Source organism: Schistocerca americana, chromosome 1 (genome assembly GCF_021461395.2).
Source record: "Schistocerca americana isolate TAMUIC-IGC-003095 chromosome 1, iqSchAmer2.1, whole genome shotgun sequence".
NCBI lineage: Eukaryota > Metazoa > Arthropoda > Insecta > Orthoptera > Acrididae > Schistocerca > Schistocerca americana.
This window is the reverse complement of record NC_060119.1, coordinates 511486762-511505813: the sequence shown is the minus strand read 5'-3', so window position 1 is coordinate 511505813 and position 19052 is coordinate 511486762. Positions and strand designations below refer to the sequence as shown.

The window sequence follows — 19052 nt, the reverse complement described above, 5'->3', positions numbered from 1 at the left end:
TGTGAGAGTTTAAGAAAGTTTTCAAATTGTTTGCGAACCACGTAACTGAGGTGGTACGTGGATACCAGCGTATTATTACCTAGTCCGATGTGAGAAACCACCAAAAACCATCCCCGAATCCCGGAAGCAACGTGCTAACATGTGCGCCTATCCAGGCGGGTCAGAGAAGCTCCTAGACATCCAGTGGTCAACTTGCCACCTCACTGTTTTGCACTGAGAAATCTGTTTCACTGCGTTAACCCACGGACTGAAGTACTAATATATATACTTCGCTCACTTCCACAGAATAATGTCCTATGCCATAATCCTTACGGCAATGCAGCTAACGTCAGAAATATCTTTGTTCAACAGGCGCGAGCAGTAAGAGTAATGTGGAAAGTTGACAACCGATTCATCACTTGTGTGGCCATATAGTCCGCAGTTGTTTTTTCCGTATTGAAGATATTTTACATGCCTCAGTGTAGCTACAAGTAAATGCGTGTTTTTGTCACCAAACGCGTTTCGTTTATTGATGTAAAACATCACCAGTGCTCTTGTCTAGAAATCAACCCTATTACAGATCGTTGATGATGTTTTATATGAGTAAAACTTAACATTTTTGGAAACAAAAATATGCATTTTCTTACAGTCGTAGAGACCGATTTTAAAAAAATCCGTCGTGGCAACCAGTCATCTATCAGATTCCTCTTTATGGATCTGAAGATACAATCACGTGACAGTACACCTAGTCTCTAATAGTACTTGTGGATAGGGACAAGAGATAATTTATGATAAACTCTGCAGTTCAAAACTACACACCGAGCGAGGTGGCGCAGTGGTTAGCACACTGGACTCGCATTCGGGAGGACGACGGTTCAATCCCGTCTCCGGCCATCCTGATTTAGGTTTTCCGTGATTTCCCTAAATCGTTTCAGGCAAATGCCGGGATGGTTCCTTTGAAAGGGCACGGCCGATTTCCTTCCCAATCCTTCCATAACCCGAGCTTGCGCTCCGTCTCTAATGACCTCGTTGTCGACGGGACGTTAAGCACTAACCACCACCACCATCAAAACTACAATATTGGAAGCAAAAATAATTTTCGTATAGATTGCACATTCCTATCTAGTGCTCACAAAGGAGTTTTATAATATGATGGAAGATTTGGTAGCAGGTTGCCAGTACCACCAGTAAACTGAAAATCCTCAGTTATTCAAAAATGAAGGAATAGCTCATTAGCGACTGGTTCTAAACTTTATTGGAAAATTTCAGCTCATGATTTTAAAGGCCGCATAAACACTGTGTTTGTCTTAAACAGATGCTAACTTTTTGTCATTTTACAACTATCTGGTACTGAGTTATCTTTGTAAAGGAAATACTTCGTCTGAAGTTATAGGGGCAAACAGCAGCTAAGTAGTAAAAGACAAGGTGCAGTAGATTTTTTAAATATTAGCTGCATTTCTCCTAATTTATATGTACATATATGTATCCCCCCCCCCCCCCATGAACCATGGACCTTGCCGCTGGTGGGGAGGCTTGCGTGCCTCAGCGATACAGATGGCCGTACCGTAGGTGCAACCACAACGGAGGGGTATCTGTTGAGAGGCCAGACAAACGTGTGGTTCCTGAAGAGGGGCAGCAGACTTTTCAGTTGTTGCAGGGGCAACAGTCTGGATGATTGACTGATCGGACCTTGTAACACTGACCAAAACGGCCTTGCTGTTGTGGTACTGCGAACGGCTGAAAGCAAGGGAAAACTACAGCCGTAATTTTACCCGAGGACATGCAGCTTTACTGTATGATTAAACGATGATGGCGTCCTCTTGGGAAAATATTCCGGAGGTAAAATAGTCCCCCATTCGGATCTCCGGGCGGGGACTACTCAGGAGGACGTCGTTATCAGGAGAAAGAAAACTGGCGTTCTACGGATCGGAGCGTGGAATGTCAGATTCCTTAATCGGGCAGGCAGGTTAGAAAATTTAAAAAGGGAAATGGAGAGTTTCAAGTTAGATGTAGTGGGAATTAATGAAGTTCGGTGGCAGGAGGAACAAGACTTCTGGTCAGGTGAATACAGGGTTATAAATACAAAATCAAATAGCGGTAATGCAGGAGTAGGTTTAATAATGAATAGGAAAATAGGAGTGAGGGTAAGCTACTACAAACACCACAGTGACGGCATTATTGTGGCCAAGATAGACACGAAGCCCACGCCTACTACAGTGGTACAAGTTTAGATGCCAACTAGCTCTGCAGATGATGAAGAAATTAATGAAATGTATGATGAGATAAAAGAAATTATTCAGGTAGTGAAGGGAGACGAAAATTTAATGGTCATGGGTGACTGCAGTTCGACAGTAGGAAAAGGAAGAGAAGGAAACGTAGTAGGTGAATATGGATTGGGGCTAAGAAACGAAAGAGGAAGCCGCCTGGTAGAATTTTGCACAGAGCGTAACTTAATCATAGCTCACAATTGGTTCAAGAATCATGAAAGAAGGTTGTATACTTGGAAGAACCCTGGAGATACTAGAAGGTTTCAGATAGATTATATAATGGTAAGACAGAGATTTAGGAACCAGGTTTTAAATTGTAAGACATTTCCAGGGGCAGATGTGGACTCTGACCACAATCTATTGGCTATGAACTGTAGATTAAAAGTTGAGAAACTGCAAAAAGGTGGGAATTTAAGGAGATGGGACCTGGATAAACTGAAAGAACCAGAGATTGTACAGAGTTTCAGGGAGAGCATAAGGGAACAATTGACAGGAGTGGGGGAAAGAAATACAGTAGAAGAAGAATGGGTAGCTTTGAGGGATAAAATAGTGGAGACAGCAGAGGATCAAGTAGGTAAAAAGACGAGGGCTAGTAGAAATCCTTGGGTAACAGAAGAGATACAGAATTTAATTGATGAAAGGAGAAAATACAAAAATGCAGTAAGTGAAGCAGCCAAAAAGGAATACAAACGTCTCAAAAATGAGATCGACAGGAAGTGCAAAATGGCTCAGCAGGGATGGCTAGAGGACAAATGTAAGAATGTAGAGGCTTATCTCATGAGGGGTAAGATAGATACTGCCTACAGGAAAATTAAAGAGATCTTTGGAGAAAAGAGAACCACTTGCATGAATATCAAGAGCTCAGATGGAAACGCAGTTGTAAGCAAAGAAGGGAAAGCAGAAAGGTAGAAGGAGTATATAGAGGGTCTATACAGAGGCGATCTTCTTGAGGACAATATTATGGAAATGGAAGAGGATGTAGATGAAGATGAAATGGGAGATATGATACTGCGTGAAGAGTTTGACAGAGTACTGAAAGACCTAAGTCTAAACAAGGTCCCTGGAGTAGACAACATTCCATTAGAACTACTGACGGGCTTGGGAGAGCCAGTCCTGACAAAACTCTACCATTTGGTGAGCAAGATGTATGAGACAGGCGAAATTCCCTCAGACTTCAAGAAGAATATAATAATTCCAATCCCAAAGAAAGCACGTGTTGGCAGATGTGAAAATTACCAAACTATCAGTTTAATAAGTCACAGCTGCAAAATACTAAAGCAAATTCTTTACAGACGAATGGAAAAACTGGTAGAAGCCGACCTCGGGGAAGATCAGTTTGGATTCCGTAGAAATGTTCGATCACTTGAGGCAATACTGACCCTACGACTTATCTTAGAAGAAAGATTAAGGAAAGGCAAACCTACGTTTCTAGCATTTGTAGACTTAGAGAAAGCTTTTGACAATGTTGACTGGAATACTCTCTTTCAAATTCTGAAGGTGGCAGGGGTAAAATACAGGGAACGAAAAGCTATTTACAATTTGTACAGAAAGCAGATGGCAGTTATAAGAGTCGAGGGACATGAAAGATAATCAGTGGTTGGGAAGGGAGTGAGACAGGGTTGTAGTCTCTCCCCGATGCTATTCAATCTGTATGTTGAGCAAGCAGTACAGGAAACAAAAGAAAAGTTTGGAGTAGGTATTAAAATCCATGGAGAAGAAATAAAAACTTTGAGGTTCGCCGATGACATTGTAATTCTGTCAGAGACAGCAAAGGACTTGGAAGAGCAGTTGAACGGAATGGACAGTGTCTTGAAAGGAGGATATAAGATGAACATCAACAAAAGCAAAACAAGGATAATGGAATGTAGTCGAATTAGGTCGGGTGATGCTGAGGCAATTAGAGTAGGAAATGAGACACTTAAAGTTGTAAAGGAGTTTTGCTATTTGGGGAGTAAAATAACTGATGATAGTCGAAGTAGAGAGGATATAAAATGTAGACTGGCAATGGCAAGGAAAACGTTTCTGAAGAAGAGGAATTTGTTAACATTGAATAATGATTTAAGTGTCAGGAAGTCGTTTCTGAAAGTATTTGTATGGAGTGTAGCCATGTATGGAAGTGAAACATGGACGATAAATAGTTTGGACAAGAAGAGAATAGAAGCTTTCGAAATGTGGTGCTACAGAAGAATGTTGAAGATGCGATGGGTAGATCACATAACTAATGACGAGGTATTGAATAGAATTGGGGAGAAGAGGAGTTTGTGGCACAACTTGACTAGAAGAAGGGACTGGTTTGTAGGACATGTTCTGAGGCATCAAGGGATCACCAGTTTAGTACTGGAGGGCAGCGTGGAGGGTAAGAATCGTAGAGGGAGACCAAGACATGAATACACTAAGCAGATTCAGAAGGATGTAGGCTGCAGTAGGTACTGGGAGATGAAGAAGCTTGCACAGGATAGAGTAGCATGGAGAGCTGCATCAAACCAGTCTCAGGACTGAAGACCACAACAACAACATATGTGTTCTAGAAGCAATTCCCATAATTATCAGCGTGAGCAGATGGCACTTGCTGGCTTACTTCACGGAAGTAGCCAGCGGTGTCTGCCTTTACGTGTAAATGTTTAAACTGACTCGTTTCCCATCCCTGATGGGATTTACGGAACAGGATTCTAGAACGCCTGAAAAATGTAGATGACATCCGAAATAAGTGACAAGCAATAATTTTTGTTAGTAACCTCGGAGATTTCATATGGCTCTTGTATTTCAAATGAAGGAATTCACATTCCAGTGTGGTGATTCTGGGTTGTGTTTGCTGCGGTTTACGTAAGTCGTTCAACAGATTGCGAGACAATTTAACCAACAAGGCGGCGCGAGATACCGTCCCCCAATGATCGCGAGATCCCAGCTAGCGAACCGCCGCTAATGAGCTCACAGTCTCTTGACGCAACGAGTCGCCGTGTGTCCGCCAACTTTTGCTCGTGGTCAAGCTTCGTAGGCGAATCACAGAGATGGGTGAGAGTGCCGCTCGGACGTGGCGCAGCCCCGCCGTTACGTAAGTGGGTTACGGCGGACGGCGTCCATACGTGCAGTAACGCAACGGCCGCTGCGGGCAATATGCTGGATAAATGACCTGTGTGTCTGCGGTCGCACTGCCAGGCGAAACCTGCAAATCACTGTCCGGCACGAAACTCACTACAATATGGCATAGCCTCCATCCTGCCATGGTTTCCTCAAAATGCTTCTCCCTCATACCAATTACTGGGGAATGGACTTTTATGTGCTAAAAACTTTAAAATATTTTATTTTCAATGTAGGAAAAATACAAAAAATATGCATAGAAATGCAAAATGTTTTGTCTCAATACTGCAGAACTGTAAATAGTTATGTTAAAAATAACTCACCAGACAAACTGATGCAGTGGTGGACTGGAACACATCGCTGTTGCAGTGAACCTCAAAATCTTTCTCCAAGTTCTCTAACAAACCGATGTTGGTCGTCTCGAAACAATGCACGATACCGGGACAAGGGCCTTCCAACATCACATGATGAAAGTCTTGCATATTTTCTCATAAGGGTGTCGTATGTTTCGTCATTGGAATTTCACTGGTACACACAGATTCACTTTCACTAGCGTCTACTTCCTCTTTCAAAACCATCACAATTTTACACATAGTATTTGTATGAAACCCAACATTTTTTTCGAACACACTTTTAAATTTATGTTTAATAGTTCCCCTTTTTCATCTTTGAATGAATTAATTTTTTTCTCTATGTAATGTACTTCGTTAACTGTTCCAGTTAACAAGCTGGTTGGTGTTTCTAATTCTTTTACAGAATGAAACAAAAAACTCAAATTTTCAGATAGTCCCTATGTAACACTGTCCATTTTTAGTGTACTATTGTTGAGCAAGTTCTGAAGAGTTTCAATTGTAGAAGCGTCATCTTTATTTAGTTCATCAATCACTGATTTAAAATTTTCAAAATTGTTGCATAATACACCGCTGCTTCCAACTACGGGCTTAGGTGGATGTGCAAGATCTGGATTTTTGTCTCTGAACAAACACCTTTCTGCCATTTCAGAACAATTTGTACACTTTACGATACAACATACGTACCTGCTCACATACTCTGTGTAAACCAGGTACTACACAAGTTACCTATATCACGTGTGGGAAGCTTGAAAGGCATTTGGCTGCCTTCTTCATTTACTGAGTAGCATCTGTAAGTATAAAACACTTTTTTTATCCAATTCGTTCATAAAAACTACAGAGATTATGGAACTAGCGAGTCATTGTTATACGATTCGCAGCTGATATTTCTTTATATATTAATAGCAAACACTGCTTGGGAACTATTTCAGCGCTTTCCAACACACCTACGCAACATTTACCACTTTGCTACGGCTACACTCTGGTGACTTATCAATGCTTATCCAATTTTTTTCCGCTTTCTGCTCTGACATTTCTTAGTAAAAGATAGTCACATACAATTTTCTTTATGTTGGTTCTTCTAATGCTTCAAAATTTGTGTATTTCGTAAGAAAACTTCTGAGCGCTGGACTTCTTAGTTTATATAAAGGAATACCACACGAAAGGAAAGTATTGCATAAATCTGCACAATGCTGACAATTTTTTGAAACTAGGGTATGTGAAGAGGAAGCTGCTTCACCGGAAAGAACTTGTCTAGAAGCTGTACGTGAAGCGGTCATTCTATGTTTGCTACCTGCTGAATGCTGCAAGATTTATGGTCAGCATTTATTGATTACCCACACTGTTGACAAAATGGAATTCTTGCATCACTTGTAAAGATGCGACTAAATTCAGCAACATATTTTTGCAAACGAGAGTGAACTCATGATTTTACTTTCGGCTATGTCTCGCCAATCACTTCACGTAACGTAAGGTACCGTATTGTATATAAACGCTCTGCTTTACACAAGACGAAAGCAATGACTCAAGACTGTTGTGGACGGCTGACGCAATGTACACATCATAAATAAGGGATTCCCCTTTGATACAGCGAGGCAAGACATGTAGCGAAGATCACTCACTACGTAATACATTTACAACAGTGTCACATGCCTCCACTCCATGAGATACTGCAGGATGATTCAGAATTTGACGTTGCCCTTTGGCGTAATATGGTAGTGGGAAACTGTATCATCCCTGCTCCAGTTGCTCGTAAAATAATGGTATTAAAAATTCCTTCCAACCCTTAAATATGAGTAAGACCGTTTCAGACCGCAGTACCTGATGTGTGCAGTTAGAGATAGAATGGAGACAGTGATGCCACATACATTGTATGATAGGCCAACAGTGCCGAACTAAGTGATTTTCGTTTGTATGAATGAATCGTTCAGACCCCATTATCAATAGATTTCGCCCCCATAATGCAATATCTTGACGTTCGTGTGTGTAGTAATATCTGTACATAAATGCAATAAATCAATCTGTCTGTAACTACTCTTAAAACTGATAACATTAATTCAGTGAAATGAAAGCAGTTGCAGTTTCCCGATGTCACAAGCAAAGTTTAAAAACAAAAGGGGAGAACTATGTATTAGTGTCGATAATATCATAAAAATGTACTAAAATTGAAAGGCAAGGCGGCTGGAATGGACATTGCGCTTTAAATACCGTAAAGTGTTGCTCTCTTGTCAGGCTCCAACGTTGCATTAACCCTTTCCATTGTGTACATGTTTCCACAAAAAGACATATTTGAAATTATTTCTTTAAGCCCCTCCTAACCTGCTACAAGTTAAGAATACCGTAGTTCAGTTTTCAATAATCGCAGCAGACTGAATCTGTGTCGTGTAAAGTATGTCGTAGAGAAAATACGTTTTATCTTAGTAGCGTAGGCCTGTCTTCTTGCTGCTTGTAACAAGTGAGTCTGATACGAAAGCCTCACTTGGAATTGTTTAGAAGGCCATAGCTGATTGCCTCTCAGCTTCAACGCATTTTTGGGGTACTTTTACGAAAGGTTTTAAAGCTAACATTACCAAGCGTTGTATCGCTGCACTCGTCTTTTCAAGAGCTTTCGAATACTGTTAAAAAATTCTTCGATATTTCGGTTTATGCGTAGGTTACGCATCATTTGCCGAAAACCACTTTTAGATATCTTGAAGCGTTCACGAACCAAAAGAAGTGCTACAACTTATGCTAGTCACCTTGGATTTGTGACGAATATGACGAAGGCAGGAGAGGCGAAAGTAATTAGTAAGTGAATGGACGTTTGTTGTACTTGGGATAGCTCGCCGTGGTTGCACAGGATGTAACAAAAGTATTACGACCAGTTGCAGAGAATGCCATTAGGAAGAAATTGAGGATAGTTGCCGATATCCGGAAACGTCATTCAACGCGATTACAGAACTTGGAAGTTAAATGTGAAAACGCTTACTGTAGCAAACATGATTTGTAACGCAGACTGACCGCAGCATGAACCTGACTTTACTCTCGTCGTCAAAGGCAACTAAAGAACCCATGCCTGTCACACCATCACTATCCGCAGTTCGAGGTCTAGTGGAAAGAAGGAGGGGAGATTGGTGTTTAATTCGCCGTCGGCAACGAGATCGTTAGAGGCGGAGCACGAGCTCGGGTTGGGGAAGGATGGGGAAAGGAAATCGGCTTTGACCTTTCACACGAACCATCCCGCCATTTGTCTTAAGCTATTCAGGGACAAATCTGGATGGCCGGACGGAGATTTGAACCGTCTTTCTTCCGAATGCGAGTCCAGAGTGGCGACCACTGCGCCACCTAGATCCTGGGACCCCGGGTGCGATTGCCGTCCGGGTTGGATATCATCTCCCCTCAGCGAACAATCCTCATCATTTCATCTTATCAACGCACAAATCGCCTTAGCTGCATCAGATAGAAAGAAAGACTTGCACTAGCAGCCGAATTACCACATTCGGGTTTTCCCCGCCATTATTGCCATACGATACTGGTCCCCAATATCATTTTCTCATCATCACTAAGCGCAGTAACGACAGCGACGTCAGAGTTACAGCTCACATTTTCTGGCGGAATGGTGGCAATTGATATCTAATGATCAGATGACTGAGATTAAATTAATTTATTAATAAAGGCAGAGAATTCCGTAAATAAGTGTGAGATAACTGTCGGTTTTTGCAAATAAAGCCGTCTGGATCGCTTATTATGTTTTCGTATATTACGACGTTTCAGCTACTACGATAATAGGATCAAAACTAACTTATTTGCCGGGGAATACATAGCTGATCGCTTAATTCTTAGGACATTCTCTTTCGGCGCTTGACTTAAATGGTTACTTTGTTACAAGGTACGTCTTAATTTCATACAACCAAAAAAAACAAAAAAATAGGAAGAAGGTTAACAATACTGTGGTAGGAAACCAGAACCATAGTGTTTTAAAATCTAGAAACGATGATGAATTACTTCTGGCTAACATAACTATGAAATAGTTGATGATGGTTGAGATGATCGATATAGCAAGCAGAAATCTAATAATACCAGTATCGCTGGCCCCTGTTTTGACCAGAACCGAGATGGTATATTCCTACACTTCGGTCAGGGGCCTGAAGATGGTGTAGTAAATCGCCGAATCTGGTAGCCAAATAAAATAAGTTTGGAAACTAGGTAGCTGAAAGGTGTTTGATTTGACATCCTGTATCGAACAGCCGAGTCCCGCAACCATCTCTGAAAACATGGACGTACAGAGAAAAGATAAAAATCTCCTTTACTAACCAATGTCAACGAAGCCTCTAAAAATACTTTGAAATGTTAGAGATGCAGGCACTTCGCCTCGCCTTCGACATCTGCCTGCCTTCCTCAGTTTGCATTCTAAACCACTTACCCACACCTTATCTCCCAGGAGAGCATTCAAAGACCAATACATTAGCTTGAAGCCGGCCGCTGGTGGCCGAGCGGTTCTAGGCGCTTCAGTCTGGAACCGCGTCACGGCTACGGTCGCAGGTTCGAATCCTGCATCGGACATGGATGTGTGTGATGTCCTTAGATTAGTTAGGTTTAAGTAGTTCTAAGTTCTAGGGGACTGATGACCTGAGATGTTAAGTCCCATAGTGCTCAGAGCCATTTGAACCATTAACTTGAAAACCTAGTTCCAGCAAGCATTATTCGCCAGTTCAGGCAGTCTTCTGCAGCATTACACATATACTCTACCTTCTATGCACTTCCATGCCTTATACATCCTATCCCTTCAGAATTGTAATCAACTTCGCTACAAACATATCCGTCCCAATATAGACCCCTCCTACCAATCAAAGCTAACCACATTCCTCCAAATCCGCGTCAGCTACCGAACCTTTTTTCATTTTCATGTTATGATCATTATCATACACCACCAATAACTCACAGCATTATTCATCATCGTAATCCCTGCATATTTAATTATGGTACAAAACTGTCTGCTCTAATATTTGTAGAAAATCATAACTGTATTTTCCAAACCTTAAAATTGTCGCAGAGGGCGTAATGGGTATAAGTGCAAATATTTTTATATGTGGTACCTTAATACGTATATGCATCAGTGTGTTCGTTGTATTTTCCCTGCGTCGAACAGTCTTCCCACAAACACGTCACGAACTTTGCTACTGCATGTTTTCTGCACGGTCCCAGCTGTACCGTTAAGTGGATTACGCCTCTTAGTAAAGACTGACCATTTTACGCCCATGCTTCCAGACTTCAATACCTGACCTGCTGTCCAAGGGAAAATAGGCGTTAATGGCTTGCTCCTTATGTACTTGGAGGTACTACCCAATCTAAAAAATATGAATCAACCCAGCTAAAATAGTTAGTCTCCAAATTACGTAAATAGTGACGCAGTGTTGTTCAGTACGCCGTCCTCAGTCACCGATAGAAATATTTGCACTTACATTCGTCACACGGTGTATATGTATAGTTTAATTTCACAAATTTCATCTCGTTTGTTTGATCTCTTGCTGAAGAGAGAATTTGGACCAGTTACCAGCCACACCCTCGTGGTTATTTTAAATAACAAGAAAGAGAAAAAGAGCGCTTACCGTTTCGGTAGCTGGAGACTTCGTCTGCGACGGATTTTCCTCCCCTAGGTACAGTATGTAAGTCAAGCTGCCGCTGATGACTTGGACACTGAGTAACGAGTGCTTCGGAGGTTTAAATATGATAACGTAAATTGGGAGAAAACAGTTTGTAATTTTTTAAAGCACGACTGACATAACTGCTGGATTCAAATTTTTTTTAAAAAAAATGTTGTTGATAGTTTCCTGAAGTAATTTTTGTGGGGAAATGTGCAAGCGTAAATCAACTGCTTGCTCTCTGTTCAGTGATAAGTGTTGTCTATGAAGGATTTATTGTCGTCGTTTATGAATGTGGTTGATACAGTTGGCAGTGCCAGAAATTTTCATCTTGTTAGAATGCTGAAGAGTACTATGGTCACATTTTGCTACTGGTGTTTCCATATTTCTTTGGTGATAGTACCATAAAAGCTCGTGAAAATATTATAGTCTCAGTACTCAACGCATATCGTATTATGTTTCAATAAGGAAACAAGATAATTGGTGAAATTAATGCTATTATCAGATAATTTAGGTTTCAAAAATGTTACTATTTGTCGAGGCTGCTTCATCACATGCATTACTATGCATTTTATTCAGTTATTGTGCGTCCATTCTGCGTTGTCCAGTTAGCTGCTATATTTTTTATTCATCGTCAATGCCAACGAAGGCGCATTCTTAAAATCTTGTGCGAATAGCAAAATTGTTAAATCGTAGCGGTTGCCTCGCTTGTCAGTCATTGCATGTTGCTATACGCGTGGTTTAATTTAATTTAGGTTGTTGTAATGCTGCTTGATCTTCACTTACTGTTTCCTCTGACCATGAAGTTATAACGTATTTCAGAACATTTTCGTTAAGTTCATTTCTTTCTTTATCAGTGTCAGACGATTAGAAATTTTATTCTGTTCACTTATATTTGATGGGGAGGCAAAAGTAACATTTTTGTGTTTGCTGTGTGACGAGAAGTTAGATGTGAGCGTAAATCATTAAAGTCTTTTATAAGAATGGGCAACAGATCAACAAGATGTTTCTTTCATGTTGGCTAAACATAATATAAAACCTATTCTAAGCAGTTTCAAACAATGCTGAACATCTTTCTCGCAAATTAATTATAAAACATATTTCATCCAGCATGACCGCTTAGCACAGAGCTAGTAAGTAACGAACAGGGTCGTAGATTCTCTCGGAAGTGGTAGTACTGGACCAGACTTATTGGCTCGGAAAGGTTTATTATCTTACATGCAGGTTAATAATTATTTCACTGTAAATATTGCTTCTATAGATTTCATATCGTCGGTGATAGCAATTATTCAGAGCCAACTTATCAACTCAATTGTAGTTTTTCCCGTACACTAGATGCTAAGATGGTGACGGACTGGCAATTCATGAATATATATCAGGTGTGCTTGAGGTTGCTGGTCGCATCCTGGTGACTAATCCATGCAGATGATACGTATCACGTATGTGATAGGATTGCAGGCATTATAGATTAACTAGATAATAAAAATGCAAAATTTAATTGAACGTCAGTTGTATATTTAAAAGTTTGTACTGCTGTCAAGCGTAAAGATTTCAGTTGCCATATTTTTCATCTGGCTATCTTTCTACACCAGCAGCTGAACCAAACATTTGTGCTTACTCTATAAATGATAACCTGCTTACTACAAAAACTCCTGAGATTGACTGTTCTTTCCTAATATTAATTGAAATGCAAAAAATGGCACTTCGAGTAAGGTATGGCGTGCATATACAAAGGTCGGGAACCTTAAATGTTTTTCGAAATAACTTTCGAGAGGATAATGCATTTCTGTGAGCAAGGTTTAATACGTGTACAGAGCAGATGCTAACTGCAAAGTACATTGATACAAGTATAGGATATGAGGTACCGGTGGGAAATGTATTAAGAGAAATTAATTTGGTGAGGCAATTTGACCTCTGATATAAGGCAGAGCTTAGGTTATCGCTGAAGCTTAAGAAATATCCTGCCAGATGTGTTTTGATTAAATCCTGAATTTATACCTATGTAACAGTATCTGATGTAAATTTAACATTGTAAAAATAGATAGTAATTAAGTTTCCGTGAAACTAAATATATAATTATTAGTTTGAACGAAAGAAAATTTTCACGAAAAACAAGAAATCCTATCGGAATGAACAAGGGACAAATTGATTTCCTAATCTTTCTTCATTTTTTTAATGCTGCCTGTATACCGTTGAGAAACAACGATAACAAAAATTTCCACGCACCTTACGTTCATTTGTATTTCAGAGGTCATAATTTAGTGATAGCAACGTACTTCTTGTTGTTGTACAATAAATTGGACAGGTGTCAATACCCAAACCCAAAGAGCCTTCCTTTATTAAAGATTTCGTTTGCTGACTGAAGTGTTTAGACTTGTAAACCTGATCATACTTAAGCCGAAAGTGTTTTCAGGTGAAAATATTTTGAAAACTGTGAGAATTACGAACAGTAAATGTTATAAAAAGTCTGTATCTTACAGGACAATAAATATCTAAACAAATATACATGAGTCGAAGTAAAAAAAAGTAAAAACATTAAAGACCATCCGATACCAGGAAACGTCTTACGTCCCATGTATAACTTAATCAACATTCAATTATTTACATTAAATTCTATCTTAATAAGTATAACACGTTTCTTTCACTCATCAGTTATGTCAATTATGCTTTATGTACAAACGCTAACGCCGAAACGTATAGTGTCTTTAAATATTTAATTACAAAATTACAAATTGTGTGGCGAGTTTTGAATGATTACAGAGAAGTGTGTAACTGCTATTGGTGAGCAGATTATGTGGTACCAGTGAATTCATTTACACACCATTTAGATCTTAATACCTTAAACGGTGGAGTTGGTAACAGGCGTCACTGATGAACTTGCATGACACGGCCGAAATTTTTTTTTAAGAAAGAAAAATATTTTGACGCCTATATCCATCCGCAAATTAGAATTTCATTGCTTCCAGAGTCACCACTGCTGCTTCAATAATTTATTCCAGCCTAAAGTATTTACAATGGCAGGCTGTTAATGGGGGCTTCCAAACAGAAAAGTCGGGAATCGTTTTTTCTAGAGCACACCGCTACGTCGGGGAAATTTATTAAGTTGCATAGCATTCGAGAAATGGAATCTAGGGATTTAGTTTAAAAGACTATCCTGCTGTAAAAATGGAATATTTTAGGGAAACGTATAGCCGCTGACTGTTATGACAGACTGGACCAATAGTCCAACTGGACAAGAAACTCAGGAAGTTACTGCTACATCACCTCTCTTAAGTACCTGACTGACTCGACAAAGCTATGTACACTATTAAATAGGCGGTAGAAAGGCAGTAAAGGCGCTGTTACGGTAGCACTGCAGAAATACTGCATGTAACTTCATGGCAAAGACCGACCTATCTAAGGCGTAGTCCGACGTCATTATGACTTCGGATAATAAGGATTCTCAGTCCGCCGTTGTTATCGAAAGTGGTATGAATCATCTTGCAGAGCAGCCGTGGTGGCGTGGAAGCACTGAATAACAATTCAAAACGACGTGCGGTTTGACTCCGAGGTGCCGTGAGCTGTCTTGCTTGACAGCCGTCGGGAGCAGCAAGTTTTTCGTATTTACAGCACCGCGCCGTGGCGAGCGTCGCACTACTTCCTCTTCCTCTTGCCGAGCACGTCGAAGACGGAGGCGATGTTGCTGACGTAGGTGGAGGCGGCGGGCAACTGCTGCGGCGAGCCAAACTCTGCCCACTTGGTCAGGTCGATGCTGGGGATGACCCCGCTGCGGCACGGAACCCGCGGGTTGCTGTCAACACGCAAGCACGCAGCTGTCAGCCACAGGCTCCGGAGAACAGGTGGTCACGCAAGTAAAAAGAGTCTCTCGGGGAAGTGATGCATCCACTCATCACTAATTGCTAATGTTAAAATTATATCTCTAAAAGAGGTGGAAGAAAATGGAGAGAAATGAAAGAGCATTTCCTATCACAAGAACAGGCTATATAAACTTCATACTAAAGAAGATTGTTTACAAAAACAAGGAATTAATGAGGAATGGGATAACATTTTAAAAGCTGTAATAACTATATCTAATGAAGTGTTACGTAAAAAAAGGAAGCACCGGAAGAGAAAAGGACTAAGGATATGGAATGAAGAAATCGAAAACGCAATTAGAGACAAGAAATTAGCCCATCTACAAGTGTTGCAACAGAAAACGGACGATCAAGACAGATATGGACGGTGTCTCTCCTAAGAGTCGTTAGGCGCGTTTTCTCTGGTGTTTCTGCAACGTGTAGTTGGTGTCACTCCAAAGAAACTCTGCTCATCAGAATGTTGTGGTTTACAACCATCTCCGTGCAGCTTACTTCCTTCGATGCATCATGACATATTCAACGAAAGTCGACATTGAAGTTCAGTTTTACGAGCGAGTACGCACAACCGAAAGCATTAGTAATTGAACAGTTTTTACGAGATGACGTTCACATCGATTACCACGACCTAATAGGGATTCACCTCTCCATCGTGAGCACCGTCGTCTACGTGAAACTGGTGGACGACGCGGCTTGTGAAAGGATTCTCAAAAGAATGACTGACCTTCAGTTCAGACGTTCGGATAAACACATAGGCCCTGTGAAAGTGGAACATACAGATCCAGAGGACGGTCCGCGTGTCCGAGTTGCCGTTTGAGGTGCCAGCCGATCCAACGGTGTTCCCATTGACGTACGTGGCGCCCTTGAAACCATTCCATTTGACCATCAACTGTCGACAGAAGCGTCGCCTTCAGTCGACGCTGAGCAGCCTCCGATGCGGCGGTAGGGCACCACAGACGGATATTCTGCTCTGACGGAGCAAGTTCCGGCATCAGCTTTGCAATGCGAAGAGGGAATGACTCTACAGAAGTAGTTGGCCACCACAGATTTGGTGGTGGGAACCGACGCTTTTGTCCCTGGTGGCAACGTCTCCCCCAGTGGTTGTTGGATACTGACACTCATATCCAAAAACAACGGGCTCCCAAGTGGCGAAAGAAATGTAGACTGGTTCCATCCAATACGTGCATGATCAAGCCGACAGAAGACGAAGATCTGGATGGTGATGACCATCCCCAGCAGGAAGTTATTGTAAGTTCCCCTGACAGGATTCGATCAGCAGCAGATTTGAATGAGACCTATCGCAGCGCCACGCTTCTGGATGAAGGATAGCAGATGAATTCAGTATCTGACCCTATCACTGAAATACTGCAACCTTCGGCTGTCCCGTTAATTCTGAGGAATGATCGCAACACAATCCTGCCTGGGTGGGCCGACGATACAGAGGACGTGACGTTTCCTGCAGTAGCTAAAGCGGTTCCAGGTGCTTCACATCACGACAGTTAAATGCCAATGGACATTGGAGGGGACCCATTTTTGACAGCAGGGCCTCCTGCCGGTCTCCCATCTCCACGTCTCCCAAGAGGCATCAGCAATACCTACTCCCAATGACTGGACTGCCCGATTGGAGCCATCAATCTCAATATCATCAGTTCTGAAGTCAAGATGCAGATGTTTCATGACTTCTTTTGTGCAGCAATTCTCGACGTCGCACATTCTCCAGGAAGATGTTTATAGGGCGCCACCCACGGATAATGGCAGTGGTTGGTGGGTTGGGTTGATTTACGGGAGCAGACTAAACAGCGCGGTTTAGGTAAGGATGGGACAGGAAGGTCGGCTGTGCCCTTACAAAGGAACCACCCCCGTATTTGCGTGAAGCGATTTAGGGAAATCATGGAAAACCTAAATCAGGATGGCTGGATGTGGGATTCAACTGTCGTCCTCCCGAATGCGAGTCCAGTGTGCTAATCACTGGTCTACCTCCCTCAGCAATGGCAGTGGTACGGCCGTTCTTGTGAAGGATGGCATCGTGATCGATCGTGTGACCTACTATCATCAGCACAAGGACTTGCTGTCACATATCAGTGCGTCAGGATTGCGAATGTGTATGCCCCCTCTGGTAAGGACAAGATGACAGACCGTTCGAGATGTTAAGTGTTCTTGATGGAGGGATGCTACGATCATATCATCCTACGGGGCGACTCCAGTTGTGTCCTGTCACCACAGGATCAAATGCCACACTTAACACATGGAGAGAACTGCAACGCCTAGTGCAAGACCTTCACCGCATGGACACATGGTCGAGTGTCCACAGCAGCATATGTTACCGGGCATTCAGCGAGCTGCTTTGATAGCATCAGTGTCTCCCATGGACTTATGGCAGAAACGCTTGATGCCGAGATATGGCCAGCAGCCTCTACAGGTCATGATGGCAACCTCTACATCATCTCTCTCCCACGACAGAGAGAGTGGCGGAGCAGGAGCACACGGAAGACGACTGTAGCGCTCCTGGAGGATCCATAGTGTCGACAGAGGATCGTTAAGACTGGAGGAACTGTGAGAGGCGGAATCTGACGTTTTCTTCTACTATCCAGTGGTGGTTCGATTGCGCAAAACCTGCACTGTAGCGTGTGATGGTGAATTACTCTCGAGATTCTATGTGTTGGCAATGACACATCATTTTATCCCACCGTGGTATATATCCGCCCAACCACTGTCGCCAGGGCATCGGACTGAGGTCCAGATATTGCGAGCAAAGATCACAATACTTGTGTCATGTCGTCTTGAGGCACGCTTTGGTGCGCCGTAGTCAAGACCGGATCAGGCGTGAATTGCTGGCCATGTATCACATTATTCGCAAACTTTGCAGATGTCACAGAGTATTGATCTCTGTGCTGGATATGCCAGACGTCTGGCTCCTGATGGCCAAAAAGGATATTGCCAACGCCTTCTTGGAACATTATGGGTGGTTCTACTCTGCAGAAGAGCAGGATGCTATGGCGATGGATGAAGACCTCCACTTCCCACCTCAGACCCACGATTTCAACGTGGCAGCGACACACGTGGAACCCATAATGACGGAGAACTCGCCAATGCCCTAAGTAAAGGGGCAATCAACAAATCGCCGGGCCCAGATGGTCTACCAGTAGAGTTCTATCACACGTTCTGTGATGTTTTGATGTCATCATACGTTGTGATGTATCAACAACTGATGGATATTATGACGCCCCGATGGGTTGTGACGTACCAAAAACTTATGGACCCTCCAGTGCAGATGCCACCTGCCTTTGTTGATGGGATCCTTATATTGGTCCCCAATCCGTCTGCTGGATAGGACCGGCCTATTATGGTGGTAAATAGCAATTTCAAAATATTTACAAGAATTCTGGTTGCCCGAATTTAGAGTGTACTGTGCCAAGTCCTCTCTACTGACCAGACGTGTCTTGGCGGTATAAACAACATACAGACAGCACCCAGTAATTACCACGATGTCATTGCACTGGTGGTGGCATGTCATGTGCATAGAGCCTTAGTATTGGTGGACTTTGACCCAGCTTTTGATAGGGTATGGCATGATTATCTTGAAAAGTTGCTTTGACAGCTGCGTTCCCCCAGCCTTTCATAAACATCATCATGCACCTTCTTCATGGTGCGACTTCATAGGCTACAATCAATGGACGTATAGCACGCAAGATCACTAACACCCACTCTGTGAGGCAAGATTGCCCCCTGTCAGTGGTTATGTATGCCGCTACCATGGAGCCACTTAACACTGACTATGATGCTCTCTGCAGGACGATCTAGTGTTTTTAGTTCACACGCCAGCCAAAGTCGAAAGATCACTGGACTGAAATGCGCAGCCGACAGCCGCTTGAACTTATAGAAGTCTGAAATGATGGTCATCACCAG

At 42.1% G+C, this 19052-nt stretch overlaps 1 protein-coding gene across 1 annotated transcript in view; it reads right to left on the bottom strand.

Annotated features, from left to right (window-relative positions):
- Positions 1 to 13603: 13603 nt before the first annotated feature.
- The window catches only part of LOC124604893 (chorion peroxidase-like), a 243605-nt gene continuing 238156 nt past the window's right edge, over positions 13604 to 19052 (bottom strand). Inside the window, exon 18 of the mRNA XM_047136517.1 lies at positions 13604 to 15085. Within this exon, the coding sequence (XP_046992473.1) occupies positions 14929 to 15085 (157 nt within the window). The 3' untranslated portion in view covers positions 13604 to 14928. The remainder of the gene's footprint in view (positions 15086 to 19052) is intronic.